General features: G+C 31.9%; 2 protein-coding genes across 3 annotated transcripts in view; one reads left to right on the forward strand and one right to left on the reverse strand.

Annotated features, from left to right (window-relative positions):
• The window catches only part of LOC126890384 (methyltransferase-like protein 22), an 844,950-nt gene that overhangs the window by 99,061 nt on the left and 721,382 nt on the right, over positions 1-24,507 (forward strand). The window lies entirely within an intron of this gene.
• The window catches only part of LOC126890382 (protein scabrous), a 69,018-nt gene that overhangs the window by 28,042 nt on the left and 16,469 nt on the right, over positions 1-24,507 (reverse strand). The window contains exon 2 of the mRNA XM_050659265.1: positions 11,632-11,980. Coding sequence (XP_050515222.1) covers positions 11,632-11,980 — 349 coding nt within the window. The remainder of the gene's footprint in view (positions 1-11,631; positions 11,981-24,507) is intronic.

Consider the following 24,507-nt stretch of genomic DNA (forward strand, 5'->3'; position numbering starts at 1 on the left):
AACTATAGGAGGAACAAATATCAAAAAACTACGAATGCCGATAGCACCGTTATATTGGCGTCTTCACCAGAAAAACTGGAACAAATTATTAATAAGCTGGGTACGGTAAGTACGGAATATATTTTGACAATAAGTATACAAACAACCAAAGTAATGATCATTGATAAAAACAGTGGCGGATCTAACATTTACCTTGGAAGAGGCAACTTGCCTTAGGGGAGGAACTTCCACTGAAACACCAACCATTAAATATAAAAAATAAACTCAAACTGCATAAAAGACATAAATAGTAGATAACTTAGATGCATTAAGTTCCCTTAATTTTCCTAACTAGTGGTTTTATTGGGTTGCATTTGTCTGGCTGGGGTTTAAGTTTCATTTCAGATAATATAATTTTGTTTCAACAATGCCCTTTCTTTAATTTTGGACCTTGTTAGGGGGGAAATATCCCCATTTTCCCTCCCCGTAGATCCGCCACTGGATAAAAACAGAAGCAATCAGAGATAAAAAACATGGCAAGTTACGAAGTGGTCAGCCAACTAATGAAGGAACAGAGTACTACAGACTTCATACAGACAACTGGTACAGAACTATCAAAGATACTTAAAAATTAGCTGGGTTGATTAAATAAGAAATGAAGTAGTTTTCCACTCAATTAAAAAAAGGGAACAAAAAATTAGGAATAACTAAAACAATAAAGATTTGAAAGCTGAAATATTTTGCTCAACCGTCTATATTCCATATACTCTGGGCTAATTAGGAAAATTCATGGAAAAGTGATTTACCAGCAATTTTATTGCTGAAATCGAATTATAAGATCCTATATATTAATAATAAAGGTATGCAAAGTCCGCAGATAGTGTGCTACTTTTTTTATAAACAAAATGGCGCCGACAAATCGTATTTTTTTCAATTATTGCTCTATAACTCCGAAGATTTTACCTTTACAACAAAAACACCCAAATAAAAATTCATCGCAATTAAATTCTGCATAGAGATGTGTTTTTCACGATTTGCTCCGACGAAAATTTTCCTCGGAAAATGCGGGTTTTCCTAACAAAAACTATAATTTTCAAATAAAGTTTTAGGTAAGTAATTATTAATCAATAATTAAATAACTTAGTGACATCAAAGATTTCTTGGTATAATTGTAATTCCAGAAGCTGGTGAAAATTAAACGAATATTTTAGCAACAATTGATCAAATTTATAAAGATTATAAAGATGAGATGCTTGTTTAATATTTTATCGACAAAATATAAATTTTTCTTTTTTTTGCATAATCTTTAAATTTTGAAAAAAAAAATAGTTATAATACGTTGGTCTAATTAGTAAAGTACAAAGAAAGGTTATTTACCAGCAATTTTATTGCTTTAATCGAATTATAAGATCCTATATATTATTAATATAGGTATGCAAAGTCCACAGATAGTGTGCTGCTTTTTTTATAAACAAAATGGCGCCGAAAAATCGTATTTTTTTCAATTATTGCTCTATAACTCCGAAGATTTTAACTTTACACCAAAAATACTCAAATAAAAATTCACCCCAATTTAATTCTACATAGAGGCAATGTTTTTCCCGATTTGCTCCGACGAAAATTTTCCTCGGAAAATGTGGGTTTTCCCAACAAAATCTCGAATTTTCAAATAAATTTTTTGGGCCAGTAATTATTTATCAATAATTATATAGCTTGGTGAAATAAAAGATTTCTTGGTATAGATTATAAATTCAGAAGCCGGTTAAAACGAAACGAATATTTTAGCAACAATTCAATTGTTAATTAACAATAATTTACAGTCGCAATAACAACCAAAATAATCATGAGACCTTGATCAAACTTAGATAGATTGTAAAGGAGTGATGCCTATTTAATATTTTGTCGACAAAATATAAATTTTTCATTTTTTTGCATAATCTTTAAATGTTTAAAAAAATTGTTATAAACAAATTACCATTTCTTAAAAATTGTTTACTATATTCTAATTTTAAAAAATACTTAAAATGCGTATTTCATAGGTCTTGAAAATGAATGCTTTAAAAAAATTTCCAACCATTTGCAAATAAGTTAGGAAACAGCAAAATAAATATACGATATCTCCATTGTTTATAATTTGTTTTAATTGTTTCAAAGCTTAAAAGTGAGTCTATCGTACAATCTAATTACTCACAAAGAATGTCAAAAATTAGTGCAATGGTTATATTTTAATCAAAGATTAAAAATACTTTTTTTTGTAATTTTTAGCGCGAAAGTAGGCTTGATACAGAGCCGGAGATAAAATGTTCACTCAAAGTGACTGACACGCTTAAACTCGCGCGAGTTGTGTATGTGGGCGGGTAGCTACGGTACTGTATTATTCTACTTTCGCGCGTGTAAATTACAAAAAAATATATTTATAATCTTTAATTAAAATATAACCATTAAGCTGATAATTGATATTGTTTTATAAATAATTAGCTTGTACTTTAAACTCACTTCTACGCTTTGAAAGAATTAAAAAAAATTATTAACACCGTAGTAATCGTATGTTTACATTGCTGTTTCATAACTTTTTTGCAAATGGTTGCAAAAAAGATTTAAAGCATTCATTTTCAAGATATTTGAAATGCGCATTTTAGCTATATTTTAAAATTAAAATATAATAAAAACTTTCTGAGAAACGTTAATTTGTTTATAACTATTTTTTTAAACATTTAAAGATTATGCAAAAAAATAAAAAATTTATATTTTGTCGACAAAATGTTAAATAGGCATCTCATCTTTATAAGATTTCAAAGTTTGATCAGTGTATCATAATTATTTTGGTTATTATTGCGACCGTAAATTATTAATTAACAATTGAATTGTTGCTAAAATATTCGTTTAATTTTCACCAGCTTCTCGAACTATAATCTAAACCAAGAAGGCTTTTAAGTCACCAAATTATTTAATTATTGGTAAATAATTACTTATCTAAAACTTTATTTGAAAATTAAAGATTTTGTTGGGAAAACCCGCATTTTCCGAGGAAAATTTTCATCGGATCAGATCGGGAAAAACACGTCTCTATGCAGAATTTAATCACGGTGAATTTTTATTTGAGTGTTTTTGTTGTAAAGTTAAAATCTTCGGAGTTCTAGAGCAATAATTGAAAAAAACACGATTTTCGGGCGCCATTTTGTTTATAAAAAAAGTAGCACACTATCTGAGGACTTTGCATACCTATATTATTAATATATAGGATCTTATAATTCGATTCCAGCAATAAAATTGATGGTAAATAACTTTTCCCAAAAATGGCCTATTCTCCGATAATCAGCCCAGACTAATAATACATCGCAATGTATGTACATATATCTATATACGTATAATATATAATTATGTTTTTATCTTTAGAATAAATATTTACACACACCGCAATGTAAACCTTTGGCTGCTGATTTGTATCATTATAAAATAACTGGTCTTGAACTATCGCCCATCTCTAATACCGAACAGTTAATTTTATATCCCACAGAAGGCAATCGCGGTGCAACCGTCTGGTAAAAGATTATTTATTATGTAACTCGATAAGGCCCACAGGCCACAGAGACATTGCGTGCATTCTTTTAAAAAGAAAACACTCAATTTTGGCATTTTTTCAAGGTTCAGGATGCGTTTACTCCATAGCCCTCAGCGAGGTTGATGATCGAAAATCGCGAGACTTGATTTGGCGGACTTAGTTAATTATTTTATCTAGTTTTACTTGAGAAAGATCATCATCAATAAGGAAACCACCAAAGGTCAAATTATCTCGTCATTGGAGGAGTACCAGAAGTACGGGGTAATTTTTAAAAATTAGGGTTACAATGGTGAGTTTTAAGTTACTTTTCACACACTTTGAGAAGTGCCTTAAAACTCACCATTCCTGCCATAGTACCGATTCCTACACATTTCTTCGGATCCAAGTGCAGTTCTTTCAACAACTTTAATACTATTTTTTCCAATGCTTCTCCTGCCAGGCCTTGTTCTTTCCCTCTTTCTTGATTTTCACTAATTATTTTTAGGTTCTCATAAGCGTCAATGAATTTGACAAAGTCTTCACGAATGTTGTTATTGTGTATGTATTCCAAATTTAGAGAAAGCTTTTCCACGTGGGATACGTCAGTTGTTTCGTCAAATATTATTTGTTCAATTATTTCTTTACCACAACATGTTATTAATTGATTTTGATTGCTGCTACTAATTCATGTTGCTCAGGAAGATGCTGTGGATATAGGTGTTATTTAAGAGTCTTATCTCCTGATGCAAATTTAAACCTTAACACTGTGGTGCTAAGGCAAAACCCGATATGTCAAAAAACGTGATTTTGCAGCAGATGAGTTTAAAAGTTCGCGGTGTTGTTGTAATAGTGGACATATCGGAAACAATTTTATTATCTACTGGTTACATGGATGCGTTTAGCCATGTAGGGTTTTTTCATCACATTCTTCATTGCTCAATGTACATATTGGCATTAAAGACGAAAAATCGATCATTTTTGACATATCGAGTTTTGCCTTAGTACCACAGCCATTCCCTTCATTCCTAGGTCCATAATCTTCGCCCAGAAGCATAAGGCCATCATCACGATGGTCTCTTAGAGGAATATTTTGTCGACCTAAGAACTTTATAGACCCTACTATTGGTCGTAGTCTTTCTTTATTTTTTGTTTCCGTTTAGACCTCTGAGAGTCTATTTGGTTAATGACTGACTTTTGAGAGTTGCGATAACTTTTTAGAAAATCCAGCTCAACCTGAACGCACTCCTTGCAGTATGATGTTTTTTCATGGGTTTATATGACTCCGTCTTTGCTCATGAGTTTGGCGAAAGATGTTAAAGGTTTCGTGACAAGGCTTTGGGCTATCATCCCGTTATTGTGACCATATTTTTTATTAGAAAAATGAAACGCAATATTTGTAAAACAATTCCTTTTGACTGTACGAAAATACCAACCAACTCCTTTGTTCTAAGTGCTAGTGAGGCAAGTAATGCTTCACTTCTTTTTTATTCTTTGTGTGTATAGAATATGGAAATTTGTACGATTTTGATGGTTGTCAAGATCATTCTAACAATTGGCACTCTGTAAAATTATCAACATTTTGATTTATAAAAAACCCAAAAATCATTCTTGAAGCTTCTCCGTTACTTCTCTTTTTCAATTCTAGTCCAGAAAACGTATTTACCCCTGTTCTGTACATATATATGTGTTTGAAATTAAAAACATTTGAACTGCAAATATTTAAATTTATATTATTCTAAATTCTCGGAGGGGGCCATGGCCCCCTCCCTGGATCCGCCCTTGCAATACAGAGAATTCAGCAAACAAATTCAAGAAAAAATAAAACTGGATAAAGATAACTCCCAAAAAAGCCAACGCTAGGAAATATGAAGAACATAGATTTATTAGCTTGATGAGCCATGTACCTAAAGTATACCTGCTCTTTACTATCATTCACTCACGCATATACACCAAATTAGAAGAAAATCTAAGTAAAATTCAATTGGAATTCAGAGCAGGACTCGGAACGAAGGAAGCACTACTTTTCAGTTTGCAAGTTCTAATACAGAGAGCCAGAGATGTCATGTCATGTTTCATTGATTTCGAGAACACATTTATTATCCTAAAAACATCAGGACTCGATCGTAAAGATGTGAGCCTGATCTCAAACTTATATCTCCAACAAAAAGCAACAGCGTGATTCGAAAAGAGAGATCTTCACAGTCGGAAAGGAGTTAGACACGGTTGCATACTGTCACCAGCATTATTTAACATATACTCCAAAAACATCTTTAGAGAAGCCTTGGACGAATCAGAAGATGATATTAGCAAATGGCCAACTTATAAATAATATTAGATATATTGTTATAATATCCAACACATACACACGATACAGTATTGCTGGCAGGCAAATCTTGCGCAGGGGCTCCAAGGGATGATGGATAATGCTGTAGAAACATGTAACAAATACGGCGTAAAACTAAATTCTAAGAAGACAAAAATAATAATCATTAGTAAGAACAAAAAAACATAAACACCCAAATTACAATAAGCGATGTACCGTTAGAAACAGTGGGGAAAATGTGCTGTCTGTGCTGCAATATTAAGGATACCAGGGATCATAGCTACGAAATTGTAACTCGTATTAAAAAAGCCAGAAGCTATTTTGACGGCCTTAGGAAGGTTCTCTGCAACTTGTTTTTAAGTATCATTATATGCATAAGAATCCTTAGATGCTACGTATTTGGTGTCCTCTACGGAGTAGAAAGCTAAAGTCTGACAGAAGATGCCATAAAACGATTAAAGGCATTTGAAATGTGGAGCTACCGACGTATGTCAAGGGTCTCCAGGGGCGTGACAAAGGCCCCCGCAGCGCGAAGCTTGCGGGGGGCCCAAATCGCTTAGGGGTCCCATCTTGTCATCTGATATTATGTAAAAATCTGTTATTGTTATATTATTTTACGTTGTGTGTTTAAAATTAAAAACGTAAATTTCTAAATAGACGTATTTGCCAAGTGAATCATCTCATAATATCTAGAAACTTAATCCCTTCCGGCCTACCGAAATTTTATGGTAACGACAATAAACTATAATGCTTTGTACGTGACTATTGAAAGATTTGAGAATTGCAATTTGCCGAATTTTAGAACAATATTTCTAAATCTAGAAATGGGTGCTGTCTTTAATCTTCACCTACGTTTAGTATTTCGATATAATTATCCAGAGGCGTAACAGAGGCCCCCGCAGCATGAAGCTTACGGGGGGCCCCAATATGTCAAGGGACCCATCTTGTTGTCTAATATGTAAAAATGTTTTGTTATATTATTTGCATACATACGTTTTTTAAGCAGTGCAGTATTGAAAATGAAGTTGTCCATCCGAATTAATAAAATTGTAGATATATTCGCTGATAGTAGATAGTGCACGAAGAAAGTTGTTCATCTCATAGAATAATACTAATGTAATCTTTTAGTAATTTTTGTTCTATTTTATTCTATACCAATAAAGATGAAAAATGTAAATCGTCATAAACAATGCATTGACTAATTAAGCAACTTTTGTTATTCTATAGAGTTTCTTTATGTATGCTAATACTTTTAAAGTCATTTGCGAGTGAAAATGTTTATTTTTCAAAAAAAAAAACAACGTTTTCAGACGGGTTTTTCGCAAATAACTCAAAAATAAGTATTTATCGAATTAAATATTATCAAAAAAATATTTGTAGCAAAAATGTAGCTTATAAGATACAGAAAATGGTGTACTTATTCATGAAGTCTATCGACACAGTAAAAGCACAGTTGAAGCTCATGAAAAATTATTCTTATTTGTCCAATTCCAAATCGAATATTTCAACCTGAAATAACCAAAAAATGAAGCAGTTTTCGCGAAAAACTCTTAAAACTTTTTTTAAATGTTTTAAAAAAATGCTTTATTTTTATTTTTTATAAAAGTTTCTAGCACCAAAACTATACGAGTTACGCTCAAAATAAAGTTGGCCCCTTTTTTGGTTAAAAAAAAAATCGTGAAAATCTGCCCCTATTTCGCACCCCAAATAAAATTTATCATTAGCGCTTTACCATTTACTTTAAATATTTATTGTTTATATGATCTGTAAGTTTGACCGGTACGAAGTTCTTATTTTTGAAAAAATTTAAATTTTTTTTTATTTTGGAAAAATGCCTTTTTTTCAAAATAACTTAAAAAGTATTAGTGATACGAAAAATCTCAAAGAGTAAAGAACTGTAGGTAGGTCTTGCTTTTATAAATATTTTGGCTTTATTTTGTTTTTCTGTAAGACAAAAATTGGTTAAGACATGGCTGTTTAAAATTTGCATATACTCGTGATTAGAAACTCGCTCAAGCCCTTCAACTAGAACCCTTTTAAAAATAAGCATTTTGAACCGGTGAAACTTACAGGTCGTATAAAAATGTTAGGTAATTTGTAAGGCGATAATGATTAGTTTCATTTGGGGTGCTAAATAGGGGGAGATTTTCACAATTTTTTACCAAAAATGGGATTAACTGTATTTTGAGCGTAACTGGCTTAGTTTTGATGCTAGAAACTTTTGTAAAAAATAAAGCATCTTTTAAACACTTTAGAAAAGTTCTAATGAGTTTCCCCGAACAGTATTTCATTTTTTGGTTATTCCACGTTGAAATATTCGATTTGGAATTTGACGAATAAGAAAAACTTTTCATGAGCATGTTTTCTTTTACTGAGTCGATAGACTTCGTTTTTGTTTCATTTTTTTATAAGCTAGATACATTTTTGCTAACAATATTCTTTTCGATCGAATACTTACTCTTTGAACTATTTGCGAAAAATCCCCTAAAAATGTGTTTTTTTTTTTGTTGAACAATAAACATTTTTACTCATAAATAAGTCGAAAAGTCTTGAGTTGACCAGTTCGGACACTGAAAATTACACGGTATCGCCATATTTTACGTTGATTTACTGGGCTCTAACACATATAGGTATTTGTTACACATGTCGCATTTAGTACTTTTTTAAAGGGCGCCCCATTTTCAATTCTGAGGGGGGCCACGAAGGAGTTTGTTACGCCACTGAGGGTCTCATATAAACCACACAACTAACATAACTATTCTCCAGAGGCTAAGAAAAGACGAAAGATTTTTTTTACATTTATACAGAATAGAAAATTGTCTTACTTCGGCCACATTGTGCGTAATAATAAATACCGACTTCTGCAGATAATTCTACTGGGCAAAATTGAGGACAAGAGAGGCTCTGGACGTATATTCTCGCGGACCAATCTTAGGAAGTCGACCACAGATCACTTAACTCTCTTGAGGGTACTCCTACTCATAAGAGGTAGGTGATCTGTGAAGTCGACTGGTCTAACGCCAACTGATCTATTTCGATCTGCTGGAAATAGGGCTTTTCATTCACAGTCATTTGTTTCGAGCTTCTGTCATGTGTCACATAATATTAATATATCTACGTCATACGTTATTGGTATCTACAATAATACAAACCAAAGACGTAACACGTAGATATATTAATATTATGTGACACATGACAGAAGCTCGAAACAATTGACAGTCGATGAAAAGCCCTATAGAATAAGATGGGTCAATGTGGTCGCTAATACCACTAGATGATAGGCACATTTAGAAGAAGGAGAACTGGATTGTCAGTGAATGTAATGAAGCGGAAAATTTTAGTAAGAATTGATAGAATAAACAAATTACTTAATAGAGAATCTGAGAAAATCTTACAGAAAATTGCCAAGATAATAACAGTTAACATTCTAAAACATTAGTGCAGACAGCAGATAAATAAATATGAATTAAAATAAATTTTTCTGAATGGAGATTAGTGGAGTCACTGAAGGTTTTCACCTCCGATTTCGTTGAACCTTCATCGATTTTCATGAAAATTGGTGAGTAGTTAGAAGATACTTCAAGGAACAAAGGTGACATGATTCCAACTTGCGCTTTTGCCCTGGGGGTGGATGAAAATTTTCACCCCCTTCTCGGGGGTGAAATTTTTTTTATTTAAAATAATATCAGAAATCGATAGAGGGGCAACTTCTAAGCAAAATTTGTTATATAAAGTTATTAACATAAATCAATACTTTTTGAGTTATTAAATATCAAAGATTTTATTTTTTTTTCTTAAAAAAATGCATGTCTTAAAGCTGTTTTTCTCGTATTACTCAAAAACTATAAGCTTTTGTGAAAAAGTTATTATTACCAAAATTAAATATAATAAAAAATTTAATACACTCCCCACTTAAAGAACTAAACTTATGTTATTTTAAAGTGAGTTATAGGTAATTGAATGTATATTTTTTTTTCGATGAGTACTCAAATATAAGTATTCAAGCTTACATAACGGGAAAACGATGCATTTTATAGAATATACTTGTTAAGCTTATCTTACTTTTATAGAATATACTTATCAAAGTACTTCGGAATACCTATCAAATGAGCTCCAGTAGAAGTTAATAGCATCAAAATTAAGCAAGTTATGATGAAAATAAGAGAACCCTTTCGATTTTTTTTTGGAAAAAGTGAAAAATAAAACATACGCTATTTCCACAAAAATTAAAATTTGTAGTAATCCTTACAATAATTTCTTTAGGTTAACATAGTTAATGATTTCAACAATTTTGACCGGTTTAGATTGCATATTTTTGAAAAAAAAAGATATTTAAAAAAATCAGAATTTTTAAAATTATCGTACTTTTCATTTTCTTTTGATAAGAACTTCAAAAATACTCAATACATATATGTAAAAAATGATATATAACTAAATTTTAGTTTTTTTTGTTCCAAATACTTTACCCATTTTACTATTTCCGTAGAGTAAAAAAATAACCGAGATAGAAACGTTTAAAATATCAATTTTGCTGCGAGAACCATGTAACCGGGGCCATTTAGGCTTTTATTTCTAAAAAAGTAAGAGGTTTTAAAGACCTAATTTTGACGTTTTTTAATAGCTCTTGGAATCAACTTTTAATTAGTTTTTGGGTGAACCTAATATCTTAAAAATTAACGGACTTATTTACAAAAAAACAATAACATTTTTGGAAAACTTTTTAAAAAATACATTTTTAAACATTTTTGGTGCATAAATTTTAATGCTATCAACTTGTTCGAGGGCTTATTTGATAGATATTTCTATGGACTTTGACAAATTTTTAATAAGTTTATGTTAAAAAATGCTTCATTTTCCCGGTATTTAAGCTTGAATACTTAGATTTGGGTACTCGACGAAAGAAATATACATTCAATTACCTATAACTCACTTTTAGTTAACATCGAAAGGTTTTTCTAGTAAGGAGTTTATTTGATTTTTTATTAGCCTCAATTTTGATAATAATAACTTTTTTGTAAAAACTTAGAGTTTTTGAGCTTTTATGAAATATTAAAATATTTGATCTTTAATAATTCAAAAAGTTTTGATTTATTTTAATAACTTTAAATAACAAATTTTGCTTATAATTTGTCCGTCTATCGAATTGTGGGGTTATTTTTCATAAAATAATTTTCACCCCCGAGGAGGGGTGGCATCCACCCCTAGGGTAAAAGCGCAAGTTAATACCATGTCACCTTTGTTCCTTGAGATATCCTCTAACCACTCACCAATTTTCATGCAAATCGATGGAGGTTCAACGAAATCAGAGGTAATAGCTCATATCCACCTTCAGTGACTGCACTATAGTTTATTTTTTAACCTGGAGGAGTAAACTAAAAAGACAGATTCACACCCAAGAAAGTCACTACAATAATAACCAAATACATCTTCTTTTTTGGTTAATCTAGTCGGCCCTCAACGGTAATCCATAAATATTATATTAAATTAATACGTCGCTAAAGAGTGCCAAAAAACAACTGATTTTTATATAAAAGCAGACTAACAATCTAAAAATTAAAGGAATATCACAGAAAATACAAAAATCGCCGATATAACTTAATTAACCCATGAAATGTCACTAGTGTCAAAATTTGATAAATGTCATTAGTGTCAAAATTTTATAACAGTGGAGTAAACTTACCTGCGGTTGGACCAATTACAAACAAGCAATACGCGGTAAATTTGAACCACTCCTCTTGGTAAAAAAAACCATAGATTAAAAATTGACCAATTTAGCGTGTAAACTTACTTGGTTCTTTAATTTCCCACACATCTCAGCAGTATTTCTACTCTTCTCCCTAGCCATTCTCAATTCTTCCTTAAGTATTTCCGTATCTGCTTCATATTTTGCGTTTCGTATTTTTGCCGTTTCCAGTTCAGCGTTTAAGTTAGCCATGTCGCTCTGGAGCAGAGTTAGTTTCGTTTCGGCCTTCTCGTGGTTTTCGAGAATCTTGGAAGAGTTTAAAGATTCCTGGACTTCCAATACTTCAGTCTTTAATTGCTCTACGGCATTATAAAGCCATTTTATGGTTAGAATGTCGTTCTTTTCCATCTTATCCATCTTTGGTTGAGTTGAGGTAGTATGTTTTAACGTAGTTCTGAAACAAAATAGGTTATTAATAACAGAATCGCATGAAAAACGTAAATACCACTAACTACCTTGGTAACTTAAAAAATATCCTTAAACATAATATCCAATAAAATCAAAAAGCGATGGAAATGTAGATGATCATAAGAATGTTAGATAGTAGGAAAATTCTTAACAAAGGTTCTTAACAAAACAGATTGGAAAACCATGGATAGATCGAAAAAGGAGAAGACCACAGATGAGACGGCTATAAAATGACACCTATTGTTCACATGGGACGAGATACAGAAAAATAGATCTTATATACAAGAAATGGACATGTTAACAGTATTTATTCATTTATACTTAATGACAGTGACGATATTATATTAATCTAGAAACATAAAAAAACATTAGTAACTAAGGTAGACACTAGTAGCCTTAGATCTTAACTACTAAATATATAACAGTCCTCCGCCCCAGTTCCCCACTACAAGATTAGAGGTGCTGGCAGCAGCTGATCTAAGTGACTTTTCCAAAGTAGACCATCATCTGTTCGTATTTCATAATGTAAGTAACCTATGCGTCTGATTACCTTTCTAAATACCCATCGTTGATCACTGCAGTACTTTCTAGCCTGAACTCTGTCTCCCAACGCCAATTCCCTACCAGGTGTAGGCCTGTCTGATGGAAAGGAAGTTGTGTGTTTGCAAGGTATTCTTAACATTGCATGAAGATTCGTTCTAATTTCTCGTTCGAACATAAGCTCATACGGGGTGAAACCGTTAACACCTGGTGTACGACGTAAACGTGTTCGTACTTTAAGTAGTTTATCAGTTAAGCTATTGCTCTAGTAACTAAGGTAGACATTAGTAGCCTTAGATCTTAACTACTAAATATATAACAATAGATATATTGGATGTCTCAAGGCAACATATAGATAACATTTCTTTATATTGAATATAGGGCTCCAACACATGAAACATATCGAAAGACAACTTTAAACAATAACAAAAATAGAAAGAACAATCGAACAAAAGTAGAAGATATGCCAAATAAAATAAAGACAAGTGTTAGATTCCTAGTTCTAGCGAATAAACAAACTTCTTCTTGGAGGTTGGATATCAATATCGTCATCACTATCTTTACTCTATCTACTAGTGCTCTGAAGAGTTATATTGAACTGCATTTAAGCCAGTCACTTAAATTTTTAACAATGACACTCTTCTTCTTTCTACACTCCTTTCTTCTCTTATCTTTCCCTGCATGATTAATCTTAGCATTTCTTATAGCTGTCCCTCATTACGTATTCCAGATATTGTAACTTTCTTATTTTATTGTGTTTATTATTTCGTATTCTTTACCCTTTTCTCTCTCAATATTTCCGTGTTCGTTTTCTTCTTTGTCCATCCATGCTATTTTAAACATCCTCCTGCCACATTTCAAATGACTGTAGCTTATTTATGTGTTCTTGCTTAAATCCCTTTTGTCTATAATTTTGGTCTTTAGAATTTGGACTCATTTTTCATGTCAAATGCATTTTCAAAAGACACAACTTAACAAACAAGTACATCCACATTCATATCCATGCATCTTTGAGCTCTCACATTAAAAGCAAATAACTCCTCTCTGATTCTTAGTCAATTTATGAACCCAAACTGACTATCATCTACTCCTTGTTTCAGTTTTTTATTTATACGATCATGTATTATTTTCAAGAATAATTTGAAAAAATGACGTATTAATGATATTGTTCTGTGTTTACTGCCGTTTTTACTGTTTGTATTTTTAGGGATAATGTGACGAGTACTTAACCATTGTTAGGTATGTCCTGTTTTGTATATTGTGTTATAATAGTAGGGGAGGAAAGTATGCTAAATTTGCAGTTACTCGAGCGTTATGGGGACCTATTGGGATGGGGAAGATTAGGTCCTAAAACCAAATAAAGTTAAGGAAAGTTTTCCATTTAAGTGAGGACTTCCCATCTTTAATTTAATTTTCCATTTCCAACAATCGTCTTTTCCGATTATAGCGCCATCTATCCATAATTCGGAAAAATGTCTCGAATAAAAGTTGCTTATTTTTACATAAGAAATAGAAATCTGCAATAAAAAGTGGGGGCTCCTATTTAAGATTTTAAAGTAACCCAACTTCGTGGGGGGTCGTGTTTGGTGTCGATAGATTTTTCAAAAATATTAAATACGTTTATTTTGCAATTTTTCGATCTGATGTTCATTTCCCGAAATATCGTGGGGTTTCTATTTAAAATTTTAAATTTACCCCCGCCCCTCTCCGTGGGGGTCGTGTTTAGTATCATTCGATAGATTTTTGAAAAATATTGAACCCGTATTTTTTAGTTTTTCGATCTGACGTTTATTTCTCGAAACATTCGCTTTTTTCTTGTGAAACTTTGTGACACCCATTTCCTTACGCCCCGCTCAAACCGTCAGATTTTTAAAATTTACACTGTTCTGCATATACTTAACTTACCTTATGCTAATCTGACGATTTCGAGTATTTCTAAGGTTAGATGATTTTTCGGGCCTCCCTTAAGGCTATGGGTACATAATTCGCAAATATTTTACGTGTATCCCTAATTTTTCTGTCTTTACACGGCAAATTACGTGTAGTAAAATTCACACTGGTATGGATATGTAAACATTACTAGAATGTCATTCTACTTGAAAATGTCATCATTAATTTAAAGAGATGGGTTTTGAATGTTCTTGGATAACTGTTATTTTTATAACTGCAAATTATTAATTCAGTTAATAACTATGTATTCAGTGATTGTAATAATTTATTTGTACAACAAAGACTAATACTCAATCGAGAAAAGAGGAAAAGTGTTAAACTGATTTTTTAATAATATATTGTTATGGAACGCTTACAATTTTGAAAATCTTTAACAACAAAATACTTGGATCACAGAATATATTATCCTGATTTATTCTCTGCTTGGATCTTCCACAAATAATACACAATAAATAACTTTTTATTAAGTTCACGTCTTAAATCAATTATTTATCAATACATCAATAATATTTAATCAATAACTCAACATATTCCCGATGCAATGTCAAATATTTAAAATTGTCACTAATTGTCAGTGTCTGACTGACAATATATGCTGACAATATTATATTCGGCTGAGTGCGTTGTAAGACAAAGATAGATTTGGAAAATATTACCACGGCATTGTGTATATTTTTTTCGAATCCTGAAAAAACCAATAAATATTTTTGAAAAATTTAAACGCAGAATGAAAGATTAAATTATTACCGAGGGCCGAAAGTTCCTTAGAATAAATTAAAAGTTTATTTTGAATGATATATTTGAAATTAAAAATCACACTAAATTTTCTCTTAGTTTTTCACCCCTGTAACTTATTAAAATAAACATTATAGAAGGTCTCAGAGACTTTCGGCTCTCGCTAATAACGTAATCTTTCATTCTGCGTTTAAATTTTTCAAAAATACTTATTAGTTTTCTCAGGATTCGAAAAAAATGAATCCCCATTTGAATAGCATTGCAGCCGAAAATACGTACCGATCCTCTTAATGAACTCACCTGTATTAAGATCCAATATATGGTAGGGGTACATTTACAAAGTACAAGATTTCTCCCAATGTGATTTTCTGACGCGCTCGAGTAACTGCAAAAATTCCCGTTTGGGCTCCCCTACCATAATACCTAAGGTTTCATCATGTATGCATTTTAAGCTTTCTACTTGGATTTGGACCTAATGCTTTGGCATTCTTGCTGTTTTTTAACGCCATTTTAATTTCTTCTTTTAATATCATAAAACCACACCATCTTCTACTTCTACTCTTCTACTTCCATCTGCTCTGTTCTATTGTCTTTGAACAACTCATTGATGAATTATGTCCATCTCTTGAATTTTTCGTTAGTATTCACCACTAATTTATGTCCCATTTGTATATTTCAGTAGGTATTCACGGTTTTCTTTTTCTATTGTTGTGAGTGTGAGTTAATTCTTTAATTTTTTGTGTGTGTTAAAACTATCATGTGTTTTCTCAGTGGCGGCTCGTCAGGGTCGGCAGGGTCGGCAGTGCCGACCCACACATTTATGGACACAGTATAGATTTTTGAAATATTTAATTTAATCGGAGTTGATGATATTCGTTTCTGAGATAATACAGACTAAATTTTATTCATTGTTTTTAAAAGAATTCGATCCCGATACGTTAGTTAAGTGATCCCTGTGCGCTGTGCGTAAGAGACTTTTCAAATTAATGATCCTATAGCCATGCACCCGCACCCGTTTGCGATTGTGTGAATTCTTATTATAAAGCCCGGCACGGCATGCCGTCCCCAGATCGACGATTTGCTTATAATAAGAAGCTATGGAATATTAGCCGATAGGCAACCAATTATACATTCCCCGTATTTATTTGAATGGTAAGTACGGCAGCGGGTACATCTGCCGAGCGGTGGTCTGCAAACGGCAGAAAGGCACGTACGAAGCCACGTATTGCCTTGCTAGCGCGCTCGGGATAAAATTATGAAATAGGTAAGTAGTTTTACGTATTTTAATTATTATTGATATTGTAATTCTTTTAAGTTGTTAGGAATTACCATTTAGGGGACAGGGTGTATCGGAGCATTCGTTAAATCAAGTTAATTATAGAGAACAAATACAATTGTTTAACAAATACGATCTGGGATTTTCTAATTTATTTTCTGACTCGAAGAATATAGCGGCGTACCTAAAACAGCACAGAATGAAAGAATCAATTGGTAGTTACATTTTGATCCTTTTAGGTAGAAGTAGACGAAACTTCTGATAGAGGTAACATGTCATTCACAAGTATCAATAATTGTTCTTCGATACGCGTTACGTCTAATATTTATGAGAGGTTGTTAGTGTTTGGTAGTTTGGTGTTTTAATTTAAAGGACAGATTAAAATTTTTTGATATCAAAAATAAATTGGTAAGGCAAATTTATGACGGGGCTGTCTTGATGTCCAGTGAATTGTACGGTCTCCGGACAAAAGTTAAAACAATTGCACCAAGCAAAACTATTATTTACTCACTGTTATAAGTCATTGACCTCTTTGATTATTCAAAATTTAAAAGTTACGCCAAAGAATTTTTAAAATATCTATTAGACAAGTTGATTAAAAATTATCCATCATTTTTTAATCAAATAAAATAAGAAAATGGATTAACAGTTTTATATTCTGATCCAAATATTTTCGGAAGGTGGGATAAGTTACAGACTATGTATAATTTTATATACTGCAATTCATTAGGTACAACAAACTGTTCCCGAAATTAATAAATTATTGTGCTCAAATGTGGGCAAATTCTGTCTCAAATGAACGGGATTTCTCTTGTCTCAAAAGAGTCAAAACGTATTGTCAAAACACCATGAAACAGGAGAGAATGTCAAACTTGTCTCAAATGTCGATAGAAAAAAACTTTTAAAATCCCTCCAAAACAATAATAAATTTTACAATTACGTTATAACCCATTTTGCTACTTCGAAACAACATAGACTAGAGTTAATTTATAAACAGGTATAGTTTCTAAATTTATAGGAAAAAAAAACAAAAAAAAAATAAAAAAAAACAAAAACCAAAGATCTCCTATGAAATTGAAGCCTTTGGAGACAAAACCTTGCCGACCCTGTCCCTAAAGCCACGAGCCGCCACTGTGTTTTCTGGTATTCTTATGGGTTGTTATCCATTCTTCTTTCCCTTGCTTAATTTTGTATTTTATTTGTTTGTCCAGTTCTTTGTATATCTGATTATTTTTGTTTTTACAAACAAAGTAACGAGCAATATTTCAAATAATCTCAACAACACAGTGAATCAAGATAAACATTAAGGGGTGAAAAAAAGAAAGGGATGCATAATGTCTAAAGATATTTTTCATCGATTTTAAAAACAAGACATACAAGATTTGGTCATAATATATAAGAAGGTAGGTAATATTATTTCTAAATATTATTGGCTTTATCTCTAATTATTATTATTTTTAAAATCTTATTACATTTACTATAATTATTGAAAAACACCGAAAATTATTTCGTTATTAAAAAAGAAATCCAGCAGAAAGCTATTGTATGGAGCAGTAACTTGATATTTTTGCCATAATTATCTTTCTCCTAAAATCATTACCGCTTGCGTTTTCTTAGTGTATTAACGACCTCATTAAATTTAAGGATTCCTACCTTATCTATCGATTTCACCCGATATCTATCTTTGATATTATATTATCGAAAACAGAAATGTGATCTACGGAAGCTTAGAAGTTACGAACTATTAAGGCCATGAATCTTTTACGTAAAACTTTGCGCTGCAAACGACGCACGGTGTAAATTACAGCTCCCTCAGGAGCTTATTATTTGTTTCTTGCTGGCTGATTTGAAGAAAGTATCACAAAGTGGCGAAAGGCAATTTTAAATGAGTATGCCTGGTGTGGCTATTAGACCAGGTCGCATCTGTAAAAATATTAGTACATTTGGACGTTGAGAGGTGACTCAATTTTTTTTTGCAGAAATTGCTTGAAAATAACTCAAATAATAAATATTTGAGTTATCCTCCCTCTCAAAAAGGTCCGGAACATTGTATAAATAATCAAAATGTAAAAAAATGAAGGAAAAATTCGATTTTTTTCTTCGTTTTTTGATTATAACTTTAAAAGTATTCATTTCCGAGAAAAGTTGTACTAACATAAAAGTTGCACAATTAAATTTCCTACAATATAAAACTGGTTAAAAAAATAGTCACCCTTGTTGCAAAATAGCAATAATTGCGAAAAAAACATACAATAACAAGTATTTCCATTTTACGTTTTTCAACCATTTATTCTACACTTAGGACCTTCATATATCTCACCCAGAAAAACTTTATGATACAGTAAAACAGTACTGTAAATTTCATTAAGATCGGTTCAATAGCTTTTGCAAAATAAATTTTGCAATCCAGCTTTCGCAAAAAATTCATTTTTTCAAAATGTTACAGGACTGAAAATAGTTGATTTTTTTTTGCTTATAGAAGTGTACTGTACCTTTCATTTGCAATTTGCAAAACTAAAATCGATTAACTACCACGGTTCAGAAATTTTTTTAAATAAACATTAATTATTGGTGCTACGCGCAGGACAGCGGATAGTTTGCTCTGATTGGGCATTCCAATGACCTTTGATAATGATTGATACGTTTTAATTTTTATTACATTTCGATATAAATAAATAAATTTGTTTACTGCAAAATAAAACACATACTCTATCCTTTGAAGTAGCACTTTTTTTAGCAAAAACTTTCTTTGTTCATATATTTTAACTTAGAGAATAAAAGTTTATTATTTTTAAACATATGCAATTGTTTAAACAATATTTCACAAACAATAATAAAATTAGTTTGATTTTTGTGAAATTAAAATATTAAAATATAACAAAATATAGAGTAAGAAAATAATATATTAGATAAAGATTGGAAGAAATTTTGGTGGAAATAAACTTGTGTGAATCGAACACCGCTGTCCTGCGCGTAGCACCAAAAATTAATGTTTATTTAAAAAATTTTCTGATGCCGTGGTAATTAATCGATTTTAATTTTGCAAATTTCAAATGAAAGGTACAGTACACTTCTATAAGCAAAAAAAATTCAACTTGCTATCTGCTTCATTTTCAGTCCTGCAACATTTAAAAAAAATGATTTTTTTTTGCAAAAGCTGGATTGCAAAATTTATTTTGCAAAATCTGTTAAACCGATCTTAATGAAATTTACAGTGTTGTTTAACTATATCATTAAGTTTTTCTGGGTAAAATATGAAGGTCCTAAGTGTAGCATGAAAAACGTAAAATGCGAATACTTGTTTTTGTATGTTTTTTTTTCACAATTATTGCTATTTTGCAACAAGGGTGACTATTTTTTAAATTTTTAATCAATTCTGTATTGTAGGAAATTAATTACTCAACTTTTATGTCAGTACAACTTTTCTCAGAAATGAATAGTTTTAAAGTTATAACCAAAAACCAATAAAAAATCGAATTTTTCCTTCATATTTTGACATTTTGATTATTTAAACAATGTTCCGGACCATTTTGAGTGGGAGGATAACTCAAATATTATTATTTGAGTTATTTTTAAACAATTTCTGCAAAAAAATTTGAGTCACCTCTCAACGTCCATCTCAAAACAGAGGCGGCCTGGACTATATAGGAAAGCGCCGTCAACACCCTAAAATCTTAAGTTAATTATTTGACTTTCCAGAAATGTACGGTTTTGGAAAGGCGTTATTTCTGTTTTCGTAGAAGTTTATCATATTTGGTGGTTTGGCGCTAATAAAAGCATATTTCGTATTAGAGATTAAAATGAACCTTTGAAATTATGTTACATTTAAAGGAATTCTTTGAATTGGATTTTTGAAGCGAGGATTCTATAAAGACGTTATCCATTTATTGTACGCAAGAGAGATACCTCTAGGAGTAGTTGTTAAAACGATCGAAAATATTTTAGAACAACACAATAAAAGTACCTTCGGAGTAGTACCAGCGGAATGGAATGAAAGTCTCCTGCTACCGATACTCAAAAAGGGAGACTCGAAAAATCCTGAAAATTATAGAAGCATTAGTCTGATGAACAGCACATTAAAATTTTTGACGGCAGTCATAAAAGATAAAATCGAGGAAAAGCGAACATGGCAGATGAACAAAAAAAGGCTTCCGGAAGAACCGCAGCACAATATAAGTTTTATTATCAGACAAAATAGTAGAAAAGTCTATTGAATATGGAAACCAGCATACATGTGCTTTGTAGATTAAAAAAGTGCTTTTAACATCTTAAATTTATTACAACCTGAACAAATAGACCACCAAATAATAAGACTAATTAATAAAATTAACAAGAACAACAAGACCAGAGTTATAATGTCAACAGGAGAAACAGAATGCATAGAACTAAAAGGAGGAATCCGCCAAGGAGACTCGCTCGGCCCATTGTTAGTCAATATGGTGATTAATCAAATAATTCACGAAGTAAGAAAACGACATGGTTACCACATGGGAGCGCATACAAATAACGATACTATGCTATGCCGATGATGCAGTACTAATTGCTGATAACGAGGATAACCTACAAAGGTAGCTCCACACTTTCAATATCACAGCAAATAAACTTAATATGAGAATATCAGTAGAAAAAACTAAAGTGATAAGTAAAGAGCCGCGTAGATGCAAGCTAGAAATAGACGGCAAATTTTTAGAACAAGTAATGAAATTCAATTACCTAGGAGTAGAGATCACTAGTGACAGGAATATAAGAACAGAGACCACAACACAAGCAACAAAAGCGGCAAGAGTAAGTGGTTGCCTTCGAGAAACCATATGGAGAAACAAATATCTGACCACGGAAAGCAAAATAAAAGTATACAAGACAACAGTAAGACCTATCCTAACATATGCAACGGAGACAAGGACCGATACAAGAAAGACGAAACAACAAATCAACAATATCGAAATGAAAGTATTAAGATCAATAGCGCGCATATCATTAAGAGACAAAGCAACAGAAGTATACAAGAACGATGCAGCCAGTAAACCGACTGCAGCCAGTAAACCGACTGCAGCCAGATAGATTAGCGAACATCTGTAAAAACAACAAGCCGTATAGCAGAAGACCCGTTGGAAGGCCGCCGAAAAGGTGGAAAGACAATGTACAGTCAACAACAACTGAAATAAAATAAGAGGCAGACAAACAGGAGTAATCCTAGTCGCACGATGAAGAAGAAGACGAAGAAGACAATAACAATAAAAGTAGAACAACTAACTTGCACAATTGAAGCTGGAATTGGGATAAGATAGGGGGATTCCCTGAGTCCTACTATTCAAGCTGATCATGGATGAAATAATGAAAAAAGTAAGAACTACGAACTAAGTAAGGATACCAAATGGGAGAAAACGACTAAAATAATCGGCTATGTAGACGATGCAATACTAGTCTTCCAAAGTAAAGATGATTTATAATGTTCCAGCTGCACCAATTTAATGTAACCGGCAGAAAATTGAACATGTTAATTTCCCCAAAAAAGACAAAATGTATGGTTATAAGTTATAACAGCAAATTTGCTAAGATATAAATTAGACAAAAAGTAAACAGACAATTGTAAAGTACAAAAACGCCTAAAAGAAGAAACGTGGGTTCATACAGAAATAAATAGCACAGAGGTAGAACTAGAAAAGATACACAAAGTAAGTCAAGAAATATCAGAGAAATACTTAAGTACTGAAAGAACAAAGAAAAAGGAATGGATGGCAGAGGAGATTCTATGTATGATGGAAGACAGAAGAAAGGCTAAAGATAATAAAAATAACTGCAACAAAATAAGTAACGAAATAAAAAGGGCTATTAAAATAGCAAAAGAAAATTGGTTCAGCTCGAAATGTACAGAGATAGAGTCATTACAACAAAAACATGATTCGTTTAACCTCCATAAAAAGATCAAAGAAGCTGCAGGCTTATATAAACACAATAACACTGGATTTCTGACAGATAATCAGGGAAACATAGTATTGGAATTATAACAAGAAAGGGATATTTGGATTAAATACGTGGAAAAAACATTTAAAGATATATGAAGTAACACTGACATCACAGCAAACACTAATTGCGAATCTGGACCTCCACTTACAGTCGAATAAGTATAGTATGCCATTAAAAGTACTAATGATGGTAAAGCAGTAAGCCTTGGTCACTTTCATTCCGAATTCTTTAAACTTACGGACTACGACGGCATAAAATGGTTGACAAATATATTTAACAATATATATGACACAGGCATAATTCCCCAAAAATGCCTAGAATCAACTTTTATAAATCTTCCAAAAAAAACTCAACGCGAGAAAGTGCGAAGACTATAGAATTATAAGCCTTATGAGCCATTTACTTAAAACATTTCTAATGGTCATTCACAAAAGAATATATTATACAAAGTGCGAGGAACAACTAACAATAACACAATTCGGATTTCGTGATGCTCTGGGAACACGGGAGGCCCTTTTTGCTGTACAAGTGCTATTTCAGAGATGCAGGGATGTAAATTGTGATATATACGTATGCTTTATAGATTACCAGAAAGCATTTGACAGAGTAAAACACGACAAATTAATAACACTAATGTAAGAAATTGGAATTGACAACAAAGATCTGAGAATTATCAGAAACATTTTTTACAATCAAACGGCCAAAATCAAAATAGAAGTTTACTGATAAAATTGCAATAGAACAAGGAGTACGACAGGGCTGTATTTTATCTCCACTACTATTCAATATTTACTGTGAATGGGTATTTAAGGAAGCTTTAGACGGTTATGCGGAAGGAGTATTAATAAACGGTGAATGGTTGAATAACATTAATTACATATACAGATGACACCATAGTTTTTGCCGATAATCTGAATGATTTACAGATATTAACAAATCGTATAACAGAAGTCAGCAACCGATACGGACAAGCTCTTAACATAAAGAAGACCAAATTTATGACAATTAGTAAAAAACCAATACTAAACGCTCAACTTACAATCAACCAACAACATATCGAAAGAGTTGAGCAATATACATATCTGGGCACGAATTTAAATAGCCAATGGGACCACTCAGCAGAAATTAAACACCGAATAATAAAAGCGAAAGCAGCATACGTTAGAATGATACTAGTGATGAGCAAAACAAGAACAAGACCAATACCAGGCTAGTCTTGGTCTTGGTCTTGTTCTTGCAAGCTTGGTCTTGGTCTTGGTCTTGCAGCTAAAAGGCAGTCTTGGTCTTGGTCTTGGTCTTGCACTAGCCGGTCTTGTTCTTGGTCTTGGTCTTGCTGCAAGAGTCTTGCTGGTCTTGCTTTTTTGGTAGTAATAATTTGAACCAAACAATTTCGAATAAAATATACATTGAAATAAATAAAGATGTGAAGAATGAAACTATATTTTTTGCTTTAATAAAATTTTAACAGAATATAGAATGTAGTTTCAAACGGATACCAATTTTAACATTATACATTCACCTAATGACCTAATTATTTCCCTCTATATAAAGAGATTAGAGTATATTTTTATAATGGTAATGTTTATCAGTAGGAAAAACCTGCATTTACAACCCTTGTTGCAATTGCCGGCCTTCGGTTGTGTCACGTTGTATTTTGCATGCTGTCGATACCTGCCACCTGCCTTCAGACCACGTCTTGAGTCTGGATTATTGTTAATTGCCCCTGTATTTTAATAAAATGTTAAAGAAAAAGAGCTTCTTAAAGGTGCCACAAATGGTCGGGGACCTTCAATTCACGGATTTTACGAAAAGGGATAAACGGTTTATAGTTGTTAACAGATAATGATCTGCTCCTTTCACTCGAACACTGTAGTATTTATCCTACGAGGGTCAAATTTAAGAACATAAATTAAATTTTTTTAAGAGAACACAAAAATCAAATATTTTTTACTCTCTTTAATCATTATTTAATATAATTAACTTTTTTTATAAACTAACTAAAACATACTTTTTAGTAAATACGTACATATTTACCATACCTATTT

Source organism: Diabrotica virgifera, chromosome 8, assembly GCF_917563875.1.
Source record: "Diabrotica virgifera virgifera chromosome 8, PGI_DIABVI_V3a".
In the NCBI taxonomy this organism is placed as follows: Eukaryota; Metazoa; Arthropoda; class Insecta; order Coleoptera; family Chrysomelidae; genus Diabrotica; species Diabrotica virgifera.